Source organism: Vombatus ursinus, unplaced genomic scaffold (genome assembly GCF_900497805.2).
Source record: "Vombatus ursinus unplaced genomic scaffold, bare-nosed wombat genome assembly UNPS02009770.1, whole genome shotgun sequence".
NCBI lineage: Eukaryota > Metazoa > Chordata > Mammalia > Diprotodontia > Vombatidae > Vombatus > Vombatus ursinus.
The window spans coordinates 13,806,889-13,822,670 of NW_020949548.1; the positions used below are offsets into that span (position 1 = coordinate 13,806,889).

The 15,782-nt window shown below is 37.4% G+C and overlaps 1 protein-coding gene and 1 non-coding gene across 3 annotated transcripts in view; both read right to left on the reverse strand.

Moving 5' to 3' along the window:
- Positions 1-15,782, reverse strand: part of IPO7 (importin 7) — a 48,050-nt gene that overhangs the window by 2,163 nt on the left and 30,105 nt on the right. The window contains exons 9-24 of one of the 2 annotated variants that reach the window (XM_027852633.1): positions 14,575-14,709; positions 13,407-13,506; positions 12,123-12,199; positions 11,775-11,891; positions 10,743-10,832; positions 10,157-10,322; positions 9,265-9,425; positions 8,363-8,491; positions 7,503-7,569; positions 7,268-7,393; positions 6,774-6,871; positions 5,638-5,733; positions 4,933-5,153; positions 4,643-4,848; positions 2,418-2,621; positions 1,412-1,528 (exon numbers count right to left, since the gene is read on the reverse strand). In XM_027852633.1, the coding sequence (XP_027708434.1) occupies positions 1,412-1,528; positions 2,418-2,621; positions 4,643-4,848; positions 4,933-5,153; positions 5,638-5,733; positions 6,774-6,871; positions 7,268-7,393; positions 7,503-7,569; positions 8,363-8,491; positions 9,265-9,425; positions 10,157-10,322; positions 10,743-10,832; positions 11,775-11,891; positions 12,123-12,199; positions 13,407-13,506; positions 14,575-14,709 (2,110 nt within the window). Of the gene's footprint in view, positions 1-1,411; positions 1,529-2,417; positions 2,625-4,642; positions 4,849-4,932; positions 5,154-5,637; positions 5,734-6,773; positions 6,872-7,267; positions 7,394-7,502; positions 7,570-8,362; positions 8,492-9,264; positions 9,426-10,156; positions 10,323-10,742; positions 10,833-11,774; positions 11,892-12,122; positions 12,200-13,406; positions 13,507-14,574; positions 14,710-15,782 lie in introns of both variants that reach the window. The other variant, XM_027852632.1, reaches the window with a different exon arrangement.
- On the reverse strand, positions 10,457-10,639 carry LOC114036256. The gene has a single exon (XR_003568317.1). It is a non-coding gene; the product is annotated as a small nucleolar RNA SNORA23 (small nucleolar RNA).

Sequence of the window (15,782 nt, forward strand, 5' to 3'; positions counted from 1 at the left end):
AGATATTGGGGATGAAGGGGCAGCTGGATTCAAGGTGACTGTAAGGTTTAAAACTTGGTGAATGAGAGGAGGGGCATGCCCTTCAACAAAAAAAGCACAAACTTAGGAGGGGCAGAGGTTAAAGAATAAGAAAATTTCTTATGTTTTGGGGATAGTGAGTTTGATTTTCTTACGGGCCACTGAAGAGGAGATAGAGAGGAGACAATGACTAGAATACAGGAGAAAGAGAATAGGGAAATAAATACAAATATGGAATTCTTCACCATAGATACACTTTTTCAATCTATGGAAGCAGAAGAAATATTTAAAGGAAAAAAAGTATATATAAAGAAGAAAATATCCAGGATAGGTCTTTGGAGGACATCCAAAATGAGGGGGCAGGAGGTGAAGCAAGTAAACGTGACTTCAAAGGAAAGGTCAAACAGGTAGGAGGAACATGGAGGTGGGATCCATAGAAGCCAATGGAACAAGAATAATAATTAAAAGTTGCAGAGACCAAAGACAACTGCACAGAAAGTGCCTAATGTAACAATAAGGAGATCACTGGAGTCCTTGGAAATAGCTGACTGTCAGTGAGTTCAGAAGCCATATTTGGAAGGGATGAGAAAAGAGAGGGTGGTGGTGGGGTGAGTATAGGAATTCTCTGAGTTAGGTAAAGGTTTGTCTGAAGCCAGTGGGAAAAATCAGTAGAGACTGAAGATAAAAGGAAATAATAATTTGGCCAAGTGAAGAAGTTGAACTTGGCAAGAAGGGCATGCAATGCCTACTTCATAGATAGGAAGAAAGGCAGAAGAAGCTAGGTGAAGATACAGAGGAGCTGAGGTGAAGAGTAAGAGAGAAGGCACCCACCAGAGAGGCTCTATTATTTCACTAAAACAGGAGACAGAGGCAATCTTGAGAGAGAGGGAAGAAGGGTACTGATAAAGATTCTGAATAGCACAAACCAAAATAATTATAGCATTATCTACCATATAGGGTTTCTGTGAACAAAATACTTTGTAAAATTTGAAAGGTTGCCTGTATATTTGTTATTATTACTATTGTCGTCATTATAGGATCAGGTTACATGTTAATATTGTGATTTTAATATATTTTCCCAAGGTCCTACCAATCCTCCTATGCCTGTGACTGAAAATTAATAGTTCACTTCCATACGATTGTACTTGGCACCCTTTAGAGCTATGAGTAGAAAGCAATTTGGTGACTGTACAACTCAGTAAATTCAACTATGTCTAATGAAATGATAAGGACATTTACTTTAACATTACAAATCTATTAACAGTGATAAATTATATTGACCATGTGGTCTGTAACAAACAACATAATTACACATTTGGAGCAGGTTTTCAACTTCAAAAATATGCAAAATTATCTCGGGCACTTAAAAAAGGAATAAAACTTATAGGAGTACCATGGGCTGCTCGTCTCTGGTCTGCCAGAGTTGCTATGTCTTGTAACTGTTTCCTTTGCTCTTCATTAAGTCCATGAGTCAGAGCTTGGTACCACACAGGATTACGACTTTGAATAGCTAACAAAAAAAAAAAAAAAGATAAAGAAATAAAAAATTATCACCATAATCATACTAAATGAGGTTTCAAGAAGCACTGAGGTTGGAGTCATAGTGTTTGAAGCATTCTTGTTGTTCTCCAGGAAATACTGTAGAGATGATTCTTTTAGACTACTGTATAGTTTTACCAACTGCTTTACATGTAGCAGATTAAAAAATTCTCACAACTGCCCTCATCTTGGGGAAGCTTTCAAAATATTAAGTTCTGAGCTGTTCAAGAGAGCAAGATGGAAGAGTTCCATTTTGCTCCTCCTATATAACTTTTCTCATTCCTCTTCCAAAAACAAAAAAAAACCCATTTCAATAAAACCTTCAGTATTCATAGCTATACAGAATGGTCACCTGTAATTAATACATAAAAGACCATTTCAGAGAGTAATTAAAAGGAAAAGCCACGCTGGCCCCTGTTCCCTTAAACCACAGGACATACTGATTTTGGGCATGTATTTTCTAAGCCTTCAGCATAACTGGTATCGTGTACAGAACATGGTGATTTATATTTCAGTGAAATAGTTATGATTCAGCTGCTTTGGCTCAACAGGAACAATTTTCCATCTGCTTGAACACCCACAGTGATGATATACGTTACACCTTACTGAGGAAGCCCATTACATTTTCATACAGCTAGTAAAGGTCTTTATATTAAGCCCAAATTTATCTAAACATTAAATACCTGTTGAACTCTAGACAGTCCAAAAGTTTAATTAAAATTTAAAACTAATTCACAAATTTCCAGTTAGGTCCAGAAATTCTAGGTTAGTTACTTATGGATTTTTAGGATATGTATTAAGCATGCTCAGTGTGCACAAATCTAAAAAGTTACAATTTGAGTCATATTGCAATTACTTACTCTGAAATATAGCTTTAAATATCTGATACTCATCAACAGGGTTCTCTTCATCATCAATGATTGTGGAATAGCCTTCCAGGGCAGTTTCTTCTGCATCATCTTCTTCCCACTCTTCATCGTCTCCATCTTCTCCTGCCTGCTTAGCCAGGATCTCTAAATATTCTTGCCCATCCTCATCAATATCATCTTCATCACTTCCAAGCTCTTCTGTCAAAGAACAGGAATGTTTTTAAACTTGGGAAGATCATTTTAAATTACAAAATGACAACACGTTCACAGTAATAAGTATACAGTTAGTTCCACAACTCAAGAATTTCCAGGAAGAGTATTCATGGCACCATTAATCGTTCTGAAAGCCCATTTCAGAAGCAAACTTAGTAGACTTTAGAAGCAGGTTATTAGAACTGAATGATCATCGCATACACCCCTTCTTGATTCTTCCTTCATTTTATATTAAAGCAAAAAAAAAAAAATAACCAAAAAACAAGTGTAAAGGAAGGTCCCATACACAAAGACTATATAGTTAAAGACCATTAATTTCAAATTCAACTCTTTTCACTATGATATTGTGTATTATCTAGTATTACTAGAAACTAAAAATAACTATGCCAAAAACTGACATTCAGATCATAGTTATAGCACATTGGAGTGTTATATAGGATCTCATATAAAGTCATCTTTACGAATGAGGAAATTAGGAGTCAGAAATTAAGTGACAAACCCAAGGCACACAGATATTAACAACAAGAGGTCAGGAAGCAGTGTTTTCCCAAGCACCGATATACAAAGAAGCAGAATTAGCCAGCAGGAAATTTTTATTCCCAGGCCAAAAATTCCCCAACTACCACAAAAAAAAACAAACAAACAAACAACAAAAAAAAAAAAACCCAAAACAAAACCCTTCCTTCTGTAAACATTTGAATTTCAAAAAATAACTTCTTCTCTATAACCTACTCGTTCTTCCTCCCCTAAATTACCACCTAACTCAGTGTTGTACTTCAGAAATTCCTATAATGACACAAGGGATGGGGAGAACAAAAGCTAACATCTCATCACTAAGGCTTGTGGGCTGTGGCAGATCCAGCTCATCAAAAAAAAAAAAAAAAAAAAAAAAGGAGTTTACTTACATCTGACAAAAAAGATGAGCCAACAGTTTATTTAAATAAAAATAAGGAACCTCAGTTCTAGGTAAAGCCCCTCATTTTATTGAAGCAGGACCCCTACTGTCCCTCCCTTATGGAGGCATTAAAATAGTCTTTTCTAAAATTCCAGTAAGTCTTTTATCACCATCCAGGATACTACTATCAGCACATGTGTGCATCTAAGAGGTGGAAAGTAGTACCCATGGTCCACTTGATTTACCTTTGCATGGCAGGTGTGCTGGAATGTTAGTATAGAGGAGGGTTGCTGAGAGAGGTTGTTACAACTAATCCAACCTGAAGGGAAATGCATTTAGTAAATACTCTGTTATCCGGCACTTGATGAATCAAAAATATCAACTAGTGTTTCTGGCCTTGCTCAGGACAAGTACTATGGAAGTTCATGAGCATGATGATCCTATGGCAAGGGGTAGCTTTCCAGTGCCTCCTTATATGCCCAAGGAGATTCTTTCCCTGCATGTGAAGAACTCCCAGCTAATCTATCTGACTATCTGATGAATGAGAAAACAACCAAATTCCAGTCTACCCAACTATGCCAGATAAGAGAGAGTTTACTGTAAATTTCATTTTGTAAAAATTGGCTAGGTTATTTGTAACTGAATTTGCTTATTTAAATCCCCAAGTGCCTAATTTTCATCTCAAAAATATATTCTGACCTTCCTCCTTTAAAAAAAAATATATTATATTGATCCAAATATGGGCCATATTTTCTCAGAAACCTAAAGCTATACAACCATTCACTAAAAATATATTTATGACTCTTTTGTCCAAGCCCATCATCTTCCCATCAGAGTGATTAACCACAAACCATTAAAGATGGAAGTGACCTTGGAGAACATTTCCATCCACAAGTTAGGGTGAGGTCAGGATATGGACTCAAAGGTCATAAGTGAGTTAGGTTCCGGACCTGTGACTGTCAGTGCCCTTTCCATTATTTAACAGACTAGACCACACAAAAATGTGACAGCCCGAATGTGGAGCCTGGGTCTTCTGATTTCCAACTCTTTCCCTGCTATAAGGTAAACATGGTGCAAGTTGGGGACTCCACCATTTCAATCCCCTTACCTGTTTCTTCATCATCATCAGCTTCATCATCTTCATCACTATCATTCTCATGCTCTGCATGACAAGCATATGCTCTTTTTAACCCATTAAATAAAAGGATAAAAGCTGGAAGAATTTGTCCCGAAACCTGATTTAAAACTTGCGGTATTTGTTCCAAGTCAATAAGAGCACACAAGCCTAGAACACACATCTTTCTATCGTGAAGCCTAAAAACAAAAACAGAAGTTTAGTGGGAAAAAGGTCTTCACAAAGTTTAGATGAGATGCAATTCTCCTTATTAAGTCACTTACCCCAAGAAGCAATCAACATCATTAAGCCACTGTGTAATAAAGTGATTTGTGACAGGTTCAACATTGTTGGGGAACCGAAGGTTTTCTAAGGTGTTGAGGAGCAGATGAGGATTATAATAAAGAGCTGCAATGGCAACCTGAAGACACATTGTTCTGAGTTCGCTCGTTTTGACCTCTCTGGTCAGTCTCTCCAATGCAGCTTCCACAAACAAGGGAATACACTGCAAAGCATTAAAAAGCAATGTATTTCACAATGCCAGCAAGGACCACATCCAAACCAATTTCACGTAACACGCTTCTGACCAAATTTTACTATATGCAATGCCTTGCTAACTGCCTGCAACTTTTACTAGATACTTTAACTTGGAAAATAATTACCCACCTTACCAGTTCCCAATTAATATAAGGAGAATATCAATATTCAAGGCAATGCCTAATAAGGACATATCTTGTAAGGTCTTTAACAGGGAACCTGCAACATTCTAAGAGTTCCAAAACTCACACTATTAATGACAGAAGTATTGTGCTACAAGCAAGGAACAATTTTGGTGGGAAAAAAATTTTTTGGACTTGACATAATGTTCAAACTTTACAAAAGGATGGGGGAGTGATTGCATGGAAATTTTTCAAAAATGTAAATATATGCCTGGTATTTCCTCCCTGATATGCTCAAAAACCAATTGCAGTTGGTATAACATTACTCACCTGATCAATGCCACGCCCTTTGCATTGTAGAATGATCACTTCCAACAACTTGGCTGCATGACATTCTGCATCTTCTCCTGCTACCCCTGTCAAGACCTATCAAAGAACAAGATAAAACTAGAATGAAGCTTCTTAAAATGAGGTCAGAGTTGGATGGACTCCCCCCAGCCCTAGTGGCTGCTCTTTCCCTGAGTGAAGGCTTGGGGCAACCAAGGAGACTAGCAATACATTCACAGAAAAAGACAGTACTATTTAGTTATCAGATACTATTTAGAATACTAAAGGTATCTGTATCAGTTTAAAAAGTTCCTTCCTGCACTATAAACAGGGAAATGATTTTTGACAGTGCCTATACCTGGTGCCAATCAATCAATCAATCAATCAAAGACTTGGCAAATGTCACCTAATCCCACCTGCTAATTTTACACAAGAAAATTGAAAATGATGTTATTTAGAGCCTAGCACAATATGACACACAAGATGCTTGGAAAGCTTAAGATCTCCACTACACATTTATTACTCTTTCCATGAAAAGAGACAGCTTTGGGGGCAGTTAGGTGGTGCAGTGGATAAAGCACCGGCATTGAAGTCAGGAGGACCTGAGTTCAAATCCGGCCTCAGACACGTAACACTTACTAGCTGTGTGACCCTGGGCAAGTCACTTAACCCCTGATTGCCTCACAAAAAAAAAAAAAAAAAAAAAAAAGACCTTCTCAAAAGAGTCACTATGAAGTTGATGTTCCTATATCCAATACCTACAGGTGTGGAACTCCTTTAAAAATTTAAAGGCATTTTCCTAAACAATCCTGTGGTAGGCACTGCAGATATTATTGTTCTCCGTTTATGACTAAAGAACCTGAGGTTCAAAATGGCGGGGCACCCAACAGTAAACAAGCAGCTTTCTTCCAACACTTCATGCCACACCTATGCTCCTAGCACTTGTCCCATGTGCCTCAACTCCAAGAGTTCAAAGGAAATAGCTTAAAGGGCTGAGACCTCTGCCCACCCACGTCCCATAGAATCATGAGTGAATGATGCAGAACACCAGCTCATCATGAAGGAGGACCAGAGCAAAGCACTGTTTCGCTGATTCTGTGTGAACTGGTACCAACTATCACTAAGTTAGGGACACCTACCTTTTTGCACATGCTATATATCATTTCAAGATATTTGGTGTCTGATAAAAGAGTATCTGTGTCCACGGTGACATAATTATGGAGAAGAGGCATCATATCTGTGTTAAATAAAGATCATCAGTTATACATGTAATTTGTTTCACTGTACAAAGGTTTAGTCTTAAGCCCTGTTGGAACAAGAGCAGCCTAGCTTAGAGGAATTTGTTTAATAAAAACTCTTCATGCTAATGGAATATTTCATGAAAACAACCCTGTGCAATATGTACTACTTGAACCAAGTTACTCTGCTTAGGATTAACTATTCTCCAGCAGGCTAAATGTATTGGAATCAAAGCATGCATGGACAAAGAAATTTTAGTTTCCCAGGGTGCTGATTCTAAGTGAAGATAATACATTTTTTTCTCAGTATTCCCCATCTAAGAAAACCTGAGCTGGGGACAACTGATATTACAAAGAAGCAAGAAAGGCAGAGTATTTCAAAGTTGACTTCTTACCTGTAAAGTAATCGAATCCATCCTGCTGAAAGACTTCAAATACAAGAGGCAAAAGCTGCCACATTTGTGGAGACACTTGCTGACAGGTCAAACTGTGAGCTAAGGAAAAGATTTCCTCATAAAACTCTGAAATAGAGTGAATTGTGAAGGTGTTAGTCTTTGTTCACGTAAAATTGGAATTATCTGATATCAGAGCTCTTACTCCATACAAAGGCATATATATAGTTACACGTACCTAAAACATGCTGTTGTAAAACAGTACCAATAACTTGCAAACAGATGCCCTCCAGCTGCTGCGTGATCTGAAAGAGAACAGATAGATGAAATTACAACATCAGAACCCACTAGATGACTAAGTTTCTGCCTCCAAAATATCTAGAATATCACAATTTCAAAACAAATAGATTCTCTCTTTATCCTGAGATTGCACCCAATAAGCAATGACCTTTTGCAACAGGGGACTGAATGTGTGACATACATAAGTATAATGTAATATGAACACCACCAAAAATTGTAAAAACGTATAAGCACAGAATTAGGAAATATATTTAAAATACTAGAAAATATCTACTCAGTTTTACACCACTTCACAGTCTAAAATTTAAATCCTAACAGACAATGAGAAAAGAAAATGTCTGCAAATGTTGAAGTTTAAGAGATGCCCCAAGACCTCTGTTCACATCATTAGGTATAATAATATGAAGGATTCCTAACTGCATCTGCCAGCAGGACAAAAGCACCTACATGACAAACCACATTGTCATAAGCTGCTGATTCATGTTTAACATTCTGGGTATCCAGATACCTATTGAATATTACTTGGTTTATTTTCCTTCTCAATGTTTTGTCAGACTAGCTCCTTCCCTAAATGCTGGTAGAGACTTCTACATATAGGAACATATATAGGAAGACACTGTGCTTGATAAATTCAAGGAGCGTGGACCAAATAAACTAAATCCCAGAAAAGGACAAATAAATGGGGAAAAGTAAAAGACCAGAAAAGTTAGAAGAATTGCCCGTATTCTTTTCTCTCAAACCATGAAAGATGAACATGGTGACCTTTGGAGAAGTGCTCATGGACAACAGTTTTCTTACCTCTTTATGATCTTCCACCACACTAAGAAGTGTATCGATTGTATTTAAGATTCCCATAGCTGTTACTGCTTTATCATCACTTCCTTCTTCATCTGGCCCAGTCTGGATTACCTGGTTAAATGTCATGGCCTGGAAGAGCAAAATACGTCTGATTAACTTAACCAACATTACCTTTCTAAAATAGTTGCCCATAATGATATAATATCTTCAATTGTGGAAGGCTATTAAAACAAAACACCTTTTTGAAATCAGCCTTAATTCATCCAACAATAGGGAATTTTGAGAAGGATAAATTCATTTTCAAAGAAAAGTCACTAATGGTCATCACTATCAGTAACTGAAATATTGCAACTTGGAGACATTCATAGTTACTTCCTATCTGAAAAACATAAGATTTCCTCTCCTAACACCAAATAACAGCTACTAGGCCTAGAATATTTGAAGAACTGCTGTTTCAAAACACCACTAAGCAGTAAGATATTCAGTGGCAAATATCTAAATTCTCCCAAGCAAATCCTTCTATCCTTGCAAATATCAGGACATCAGTGCTCTTAGAAACACAAGTCCATGGTTAGGAAAACGAGGAAGAGATTGTTAAAAGGAGAAGGATCTTGGCATGTTGGTTTTTTGTTTGTTTTTAATTTGTAGCTTTTCTGAAGTATGGAGCTTACTTAGGTTGTAAAAGTATGATTTCCTATAAACACATGGTTGGGAAACCCTATAGCAGATAATACCTATGGCAACAGTTTACATCTCCAGGTAAATGCCCAAACTGTAACCACCATATACAATAAAATCAGAGAAATTCACAAGTGGAAAGGTTCTTGGGAATCACTGAGTCAAGTTCATCTTCTACCAAAGCTGGACCAAACGTTTAAAGCATGCAAGAATGCATGACTTACCAAGTGTTGTGTCATTTCAACAGCGATAGGGGTAACCTCTTCACTGTACTCGCAAATCATTTTCTGAATCACGTTGGTCAGATCGTCATTTTCTGTTTCCCTTATGATATGAAGAAGAGCCTGCATTACAGGCCTAATGAACGGCGTAATATATTCCTTGGCTGCAAGATAAAGAAGAAAAGTTGCCGTTACTTACCCACTACTTTTGGAGTGCTATCTTAAAGATGGGGCACTGAGGAAGGGCTGCCCAGCTCACTGATGTCAAACTCTCTGGCGTTCCCACCGCGGCACGCAGCCTTCAAACGGAAGCCTGCTTCGGGGCCCCAGGGCTTCGAGCCCTAGCTTTAGAATGCCTGGGAGGGAAGCACCAAAGACTTCCATCTCTATCTCTATGTATAATTTCCTATACATAGACATACACAGAAAAGTATAGTAAGATCTGTAAGAACTGAATGAAATGAAACGGAGTGAGGTAAACCAAATAAGGAAAACATAAATGAAGTGTAGTTTCAACAAGATAAATATAAGGACAACTACAGAAAACCCTGAAATACTGAGGTGTACTTATGACCAAACTTGTCCCCTAAGAAGGACACAAGAAAAGGCACCTTCTCTTCTCTGGAGACACTGTGAAAGTAGAACGGGGCTGAGACTATCAGATGTCATCGAATGTGCTATTTAGTTTCACACAATTTTAAAATTCTCTTTCTTTTTTTACTTTGGTACTAGAAAGGAATGACCCTCTGGGGATGGGGGGGGGGGTATAGGTCAAATAAAGAGGATGTAAACTAAAGCAATAAATACACATTTAAAGGTATCAATAAAAAATTATTTAAGGCACAAATTTAAATTTGCAGAGATTTCTTCAACATTTTACTTGATAAGATTTTACCTTTCTCCTGATTGCTAATCAGAACTTGAAGGGCAATAGCAGCTTCCACTTTCACAGGCATCTCTCTGTCATCAATCAGACATCGTCTGGTCAGTTCCAAAGCTGTCTGCAGGTTCTGGTCACTCTTAAACTTCACTTCGCAGAAATAATGAAGCACCCAGCAAGCCTTTAAAATATGTGGTTAACAAGTAAAAATGCCTCATTTCAACCATACAGAAGGATTCTTTTTCTATCAATAAATAGGAAAGGGGAAAAAAAGAGGCCATATCATAATCAAGTGTTATTAAACATCCAAGTTTTATATGTCTGGGAGTTTGGAGGCTGACCAGTGGTAGGTTTGTCCAAAAAGACGTCACTAGGCCAGTACTATGATCCCAAGTTTCTCTCTGGCTGAAGGATTATGTGTGGGCAGCAGCATCTGAATGCAAAACGCAAACAGACAGTGCTACCAGACACAGATGGAAACTATGCACACGAGGCTGCAGCCATTTAGGAAATCGATATTAAACAGAAAACCCAAACAGAAAACACATAATTAAGTGCCAAAAGTGCATGTGAAGAAAAGCAAGATTTAAAATACCCTTACCCTTGCTCTCATGTAGCCCAGTTCACTGCTGAAGAGAGGGAATACGTGATTTTGCAACATGAACTCCATCTGATCTTTGTAGATCTTTTTCTGTTGATACATAATGATGATTATTTCTTGCTGAAGTCATTACTCTTTAATTAATCAGTTGTTTTGTTTTCAAAAAGCCAATCTAAGGCTAAAACTAAAATTGTACATCACCATGACAGAAAAAAGCCTATACTGCTCTTCCTAGTCATCCACTGGATTTGGTACTAAAATCTAACTCCTTGGGGTTAACATTTACCCTATGATAACTCATTCCTCCAACCACAGCCTGAAACCCAAACGTATTCTACATATGTATATGTATATATGTAGGTGTGTGTGTGTACACCCACAAAATCAATTACCTGGGCTTATTAAGGCAAACCAAAGAGTGTTTTTCTTTTAAGTGTTTAACTTTGAAATTTTTTTGGTCAAGACTTCTGATTTCATCTGTGAAAAGAACTCTAGATGTGCAACTCCATACACAGAAGGAGGTTATCTGAAAAGACAGGCTTCAAGCCAGTAACAGCACTGAGAAGCTCAGGGTCAACAAGTCCACAGCTAGCATGAACTCCAATCTCCTGTTCCATGGCCTGCTTTTTATCAGTATCCTGCTAACTCTCATTCCACATATTCTAAGAACATAATAGAAAAGATGTAAAATGGGCCCAACAAAAAATAGAGGTCTACTATGAAAATGTGTTCTCTCAAATCAAAACATTTTAAACACAGAAGAATTTACAATTTAATGAATTATTTTGTAATTCAAATATTCACTCTGGAATTTATATCTGTTTGGTAAGCTCACAGCTATTCTGTGTTTGAATTAAAAGCAGGACCAGTTACAAAGGTCTGATTTTCCTCGAATGCCAATGGCGTATGTATATGTCCGTGATGCATCAATTAACTAAAATCAAGTGGATGTTCCAGACATCATTCAGCATGACTAGACACACAAAGAAGACAGCTGCCATGTTCCTGCCCCCACTCCCCAGCTCTCCATACCTTTAGCAGGATTTCAGCCAAAGAACCGATCATATGCAGAGCACCATCTTTTTTCCGAGGATCAGCATTTGGCTCTGTAAGAATCTGATAGCAAAATCCCATTGTTTTCTGCAAGACCTAGATTAAAAACAAAGGCCAACATGCTGAGTACTCAAAACTAAGACTTTATTTTCTACCAGAAAAAATTTTAAAGAATTCATGATGTTAACCTATCCAATAGACAACCAACAATATAAGTCAGGAACAGATTTAAAGTACTTAATTTGAAAAGCAGTTGTCTTTGGACATATTTTAGAACAATCATTCAATGGTAGTGAATGGGTATTTTGTCCCAAAGAATTAACTTACCTCTTTTCTCTTACTACAGGCTGTAAACAAGAGTGTCTGGGCAGCAGTAGTGGGGGAAATGAAGTCTTCAAACACATCTATGGGACAAAGGGTACTGTAAGGCTAAGAACAGCTTAAATTACAATAATTCCCAGCATTTAACACAATTTATGAAGAATGTCTTTTATAAAATATGACTGAATTTAGAACCTGGTTTACCATTTCTCTCTATACCTACATAAGAGCAGATATACTACATAGATGCTCCCCCAAACTCTAAAATGTACCAATTCCTCAACCTCCTTCAATCAATCCTATGAACTACTCCTTTACTCCACCTCTGCTCCAGAGGCATGGTCACACCGTGAGTTAATGAGTTCATCATTACCCCAAAATTTTCTATTTCCCTAATCAGATTATTCCTCCTCCCTCCAAAAACTGCTCGTCACCCTCCATGTGACCTTCAGGAGTTTCTCAGGCCATTTTCCCTGTTCTTTATCTGCCAAATCAACCCAATAGTGAAGGCATTTCAATGCTACACTATCCTCCAATCTCCAATTCCTTGCTCCTTTGTCTTGTCCCGGTGATCCTAACAACTGCCATCTTTACTCCTACCCACAGGAAAAGAACACAGGTGGAGGCACAGTCTCACTGACTGGGCACATTGTGAATTCCTTTTTAATCAAACTTCATCTAGGAAGTCCTTTATTTCCCTTTAAATGTTGCTACATTTCACTCCCCACAGAATCTACTCCCAATTTTCTCTTCCCTCTCTAACCTTCCTATACTTCTTCCTACCCCACCCTCTCAGCTAAGGACCTCTATACTTGGCTGAGAAAATCCTGGCCATAGAGTATGTTGCCATTGCACCCTAGGAGCTTTTAAATTTATTTCTTCCATTAATATGACCCTATCACTGACCTGGAGGCCCAGTTCTAGGGTTTCTTCTTCTGAAACCTCACATGTCTGATCTAGCTTAAAATGCAGACATTGAACTTTCTGTGCAGCTCTATGGAAAAGAGCCAATTGCTTATGCTACAGCATGTGCAAGAAGAGCACCGTGTGAAGATAGCAGAATTGGCCTCAAATAATGCTGATTTTGCACTAGGTACAAGCATATTCACTTAGTAGTGCTTTATGACTAATTATGTATTCATGCTTGTTCAAAATAAAATATGCAATTAATATAGGCTCAAAGGAGAGACAAACCCATGGAATAAAGCATACCTAAAGGCAGAAATCTGACACTCCAAGTCTACTGACCTAAAGCTGGAATGCAATTTTTAAAAACATCCAAGTCCTTACCAAACTTCATGCGTATATATTCATAAGGATCTTCTTGCCAGAGCTCCTCATCAGCATCTGTATAGCACATCAATGGAAAAATAACATCTTGGATAATGCCCTGTAATTTAAAAGTTAAAAGTGACCATTTTAGACTTCTATGGCTACTATTCTTTAAACTCTCTATAATATGTAAATACTATTAAAAAGAATGCATTTAGGGGCAGCTAGGTGGCACGGTGGATAGAGTGCTGGCCCTGGATTCAGGAGGACCTGAGTTCAAATCCGGTCTTAGACCAACCACTTGACACTTACTAGCTATGCGACCCTGGGCAAGTCACATAACCCTACTGCCTAACAAAAAAAAAAAAAAAACAAAAAGAATGCATTTATCTCAATGAATCATTAGTTATCTGCCCAATGAATTATTTAACCTCATCCTTTCTTCAACTTATGAATTTATGAGGGTGGCAGGCATATATTGCATATTTCAAGAACTCAGTGCTACTTTCCTGTGTAATTTTAAGCCAAATTCATCAAGTTTGAGTTGTACTATACAAAAGCAAGCTGATTAGTTAAAGAAATATTGGCCAATTACAGTGGGAAATTAATCTGATGTGAAGTTTTGCCTACAGCATTATAATTAAATTATACTTAATTTCCTGTCATTATAATTAAATAACTGGTTACCATCTTATGGTCATAGATCCAAAGCTGGAGAACACCTTGGGAACCATGTAGTCTAACCCTTTGATTTTACCGATGAGGTGAAGCTTAGAGAAGTTAATGGGACTCTCAATGTCATACAAGTCGGAATCATCAGAGGCAGGCTTTGAATTCAGGCTCTCTAATCCCAGTGCTTTCCACCATCCCCAACTGCCTCCCACTTTAAGTGAGAAGAATGTATTCGTAAGATAAAAACTAAAATTTAATAACCCAACTCAAGACATGTATATCTTGGCATCAGATTAGGTATCAGATTCGTGTTTTCCATCTCCATCATAGCACAAGAACTAGGTAACTAAATCATAATATTGCTGAACAAATAAAAAACCATACTCAGATTATTTTGTTGTTTCCTTCTCCATATGTATCCTTTCTATTTCTATATGCATACACAAACACACAAGCACCCCCCTCATATTTCTAATAACCACAACTGCCATTCTTCAGAAAGAGAAATCTTTACTTGTATATGAGGTTTCAGGTTCTTCCATGTGACAGCATGGGACACTCCTTGATTGATATAGTTCAGTGTCTGCTGTAGAACTCGAGGAGCCATATATTGTTTTTCTTTGTATTGATACAGCACCTTCAGCAATACCTATGGAGTGATAATTTAACAGCTCAACACATGTGATAACAAGTAAGACAGAAGTATTTACTAATAAAAGCACAACCCCAAAGACAGACGCTAAAATACTGATATTCCTCATATCGTAAATTATGACATCTTTCAGAGGAAGACATATATTTTGATGCAGCCAAAGAAGGAATTTGTTTGGATGCATATTTTCAAGGACTTTTCCCCCTCAACTGGGAGAGCAGAAGAGGTAAGGAGAAAAAAATTCCTGTTGATTAAAAAATTTAAAAGAAAAAAAGAAAAATAATGAAGTTAGGAGGAAAGAGTGGGCTTAGTAGATACTTTTATTTAAAAACAACATTTATTAGTCAGAGCCTAAATTTATGAATAAAGTTTAAATCTGGCTGCTACTGGAAAGTTTTTATTTCTTCACTACAGTGTTAACAAAAGACTGGTTTGCAAAACATAAACAAAGTAAAATATTTAAGTGATTACATTAATTAGAGAAAAGTAAGGTTAAAAACAAGATTGGGGTAATTAAGCAAAGGAAATCAGAATACTAAAAGAAGCATAATGTAAATAAAACTACAAAAAATGCTGAATTTCCTACTACAAAATATTTCTATACTTCATTTCCATAGTGTGAATATTCCCTTCACCAACGCAACCCCTTCAAATCTTTAGTGGATGATATCTATGAACTGCTGTGGCCAAAAGAATTCATGACCTGGTAGTCAAGAAGCAGTCATTAATTACCTACTCTGTGCCAGGAACTGTGCCAAGTTCCAGGGATACAAAGAAAGACAAAAAGATAGCCCCCACTCTGAAGGAGCTCACACTTACATAGGAAGTGACAACATGCAAACAACTATGTACAATCAAGCTACATCTTGGATAAATTAGGATAATCCACAGAGGAAGGCATTATCATTAAAGAGGAAACAGGACAGGCATCTTAAAGAAGGTGGGATTTTAGCTAGGACTTGGAGGACAGGAGACAGAAATTAGGAGAAAGAGTTCTCTGTATGGGAATAGTCAATAAAAATGCACAGAATCAAGAGCTGGATTGTCTTGTGTGAAGAATAGTAAGGATA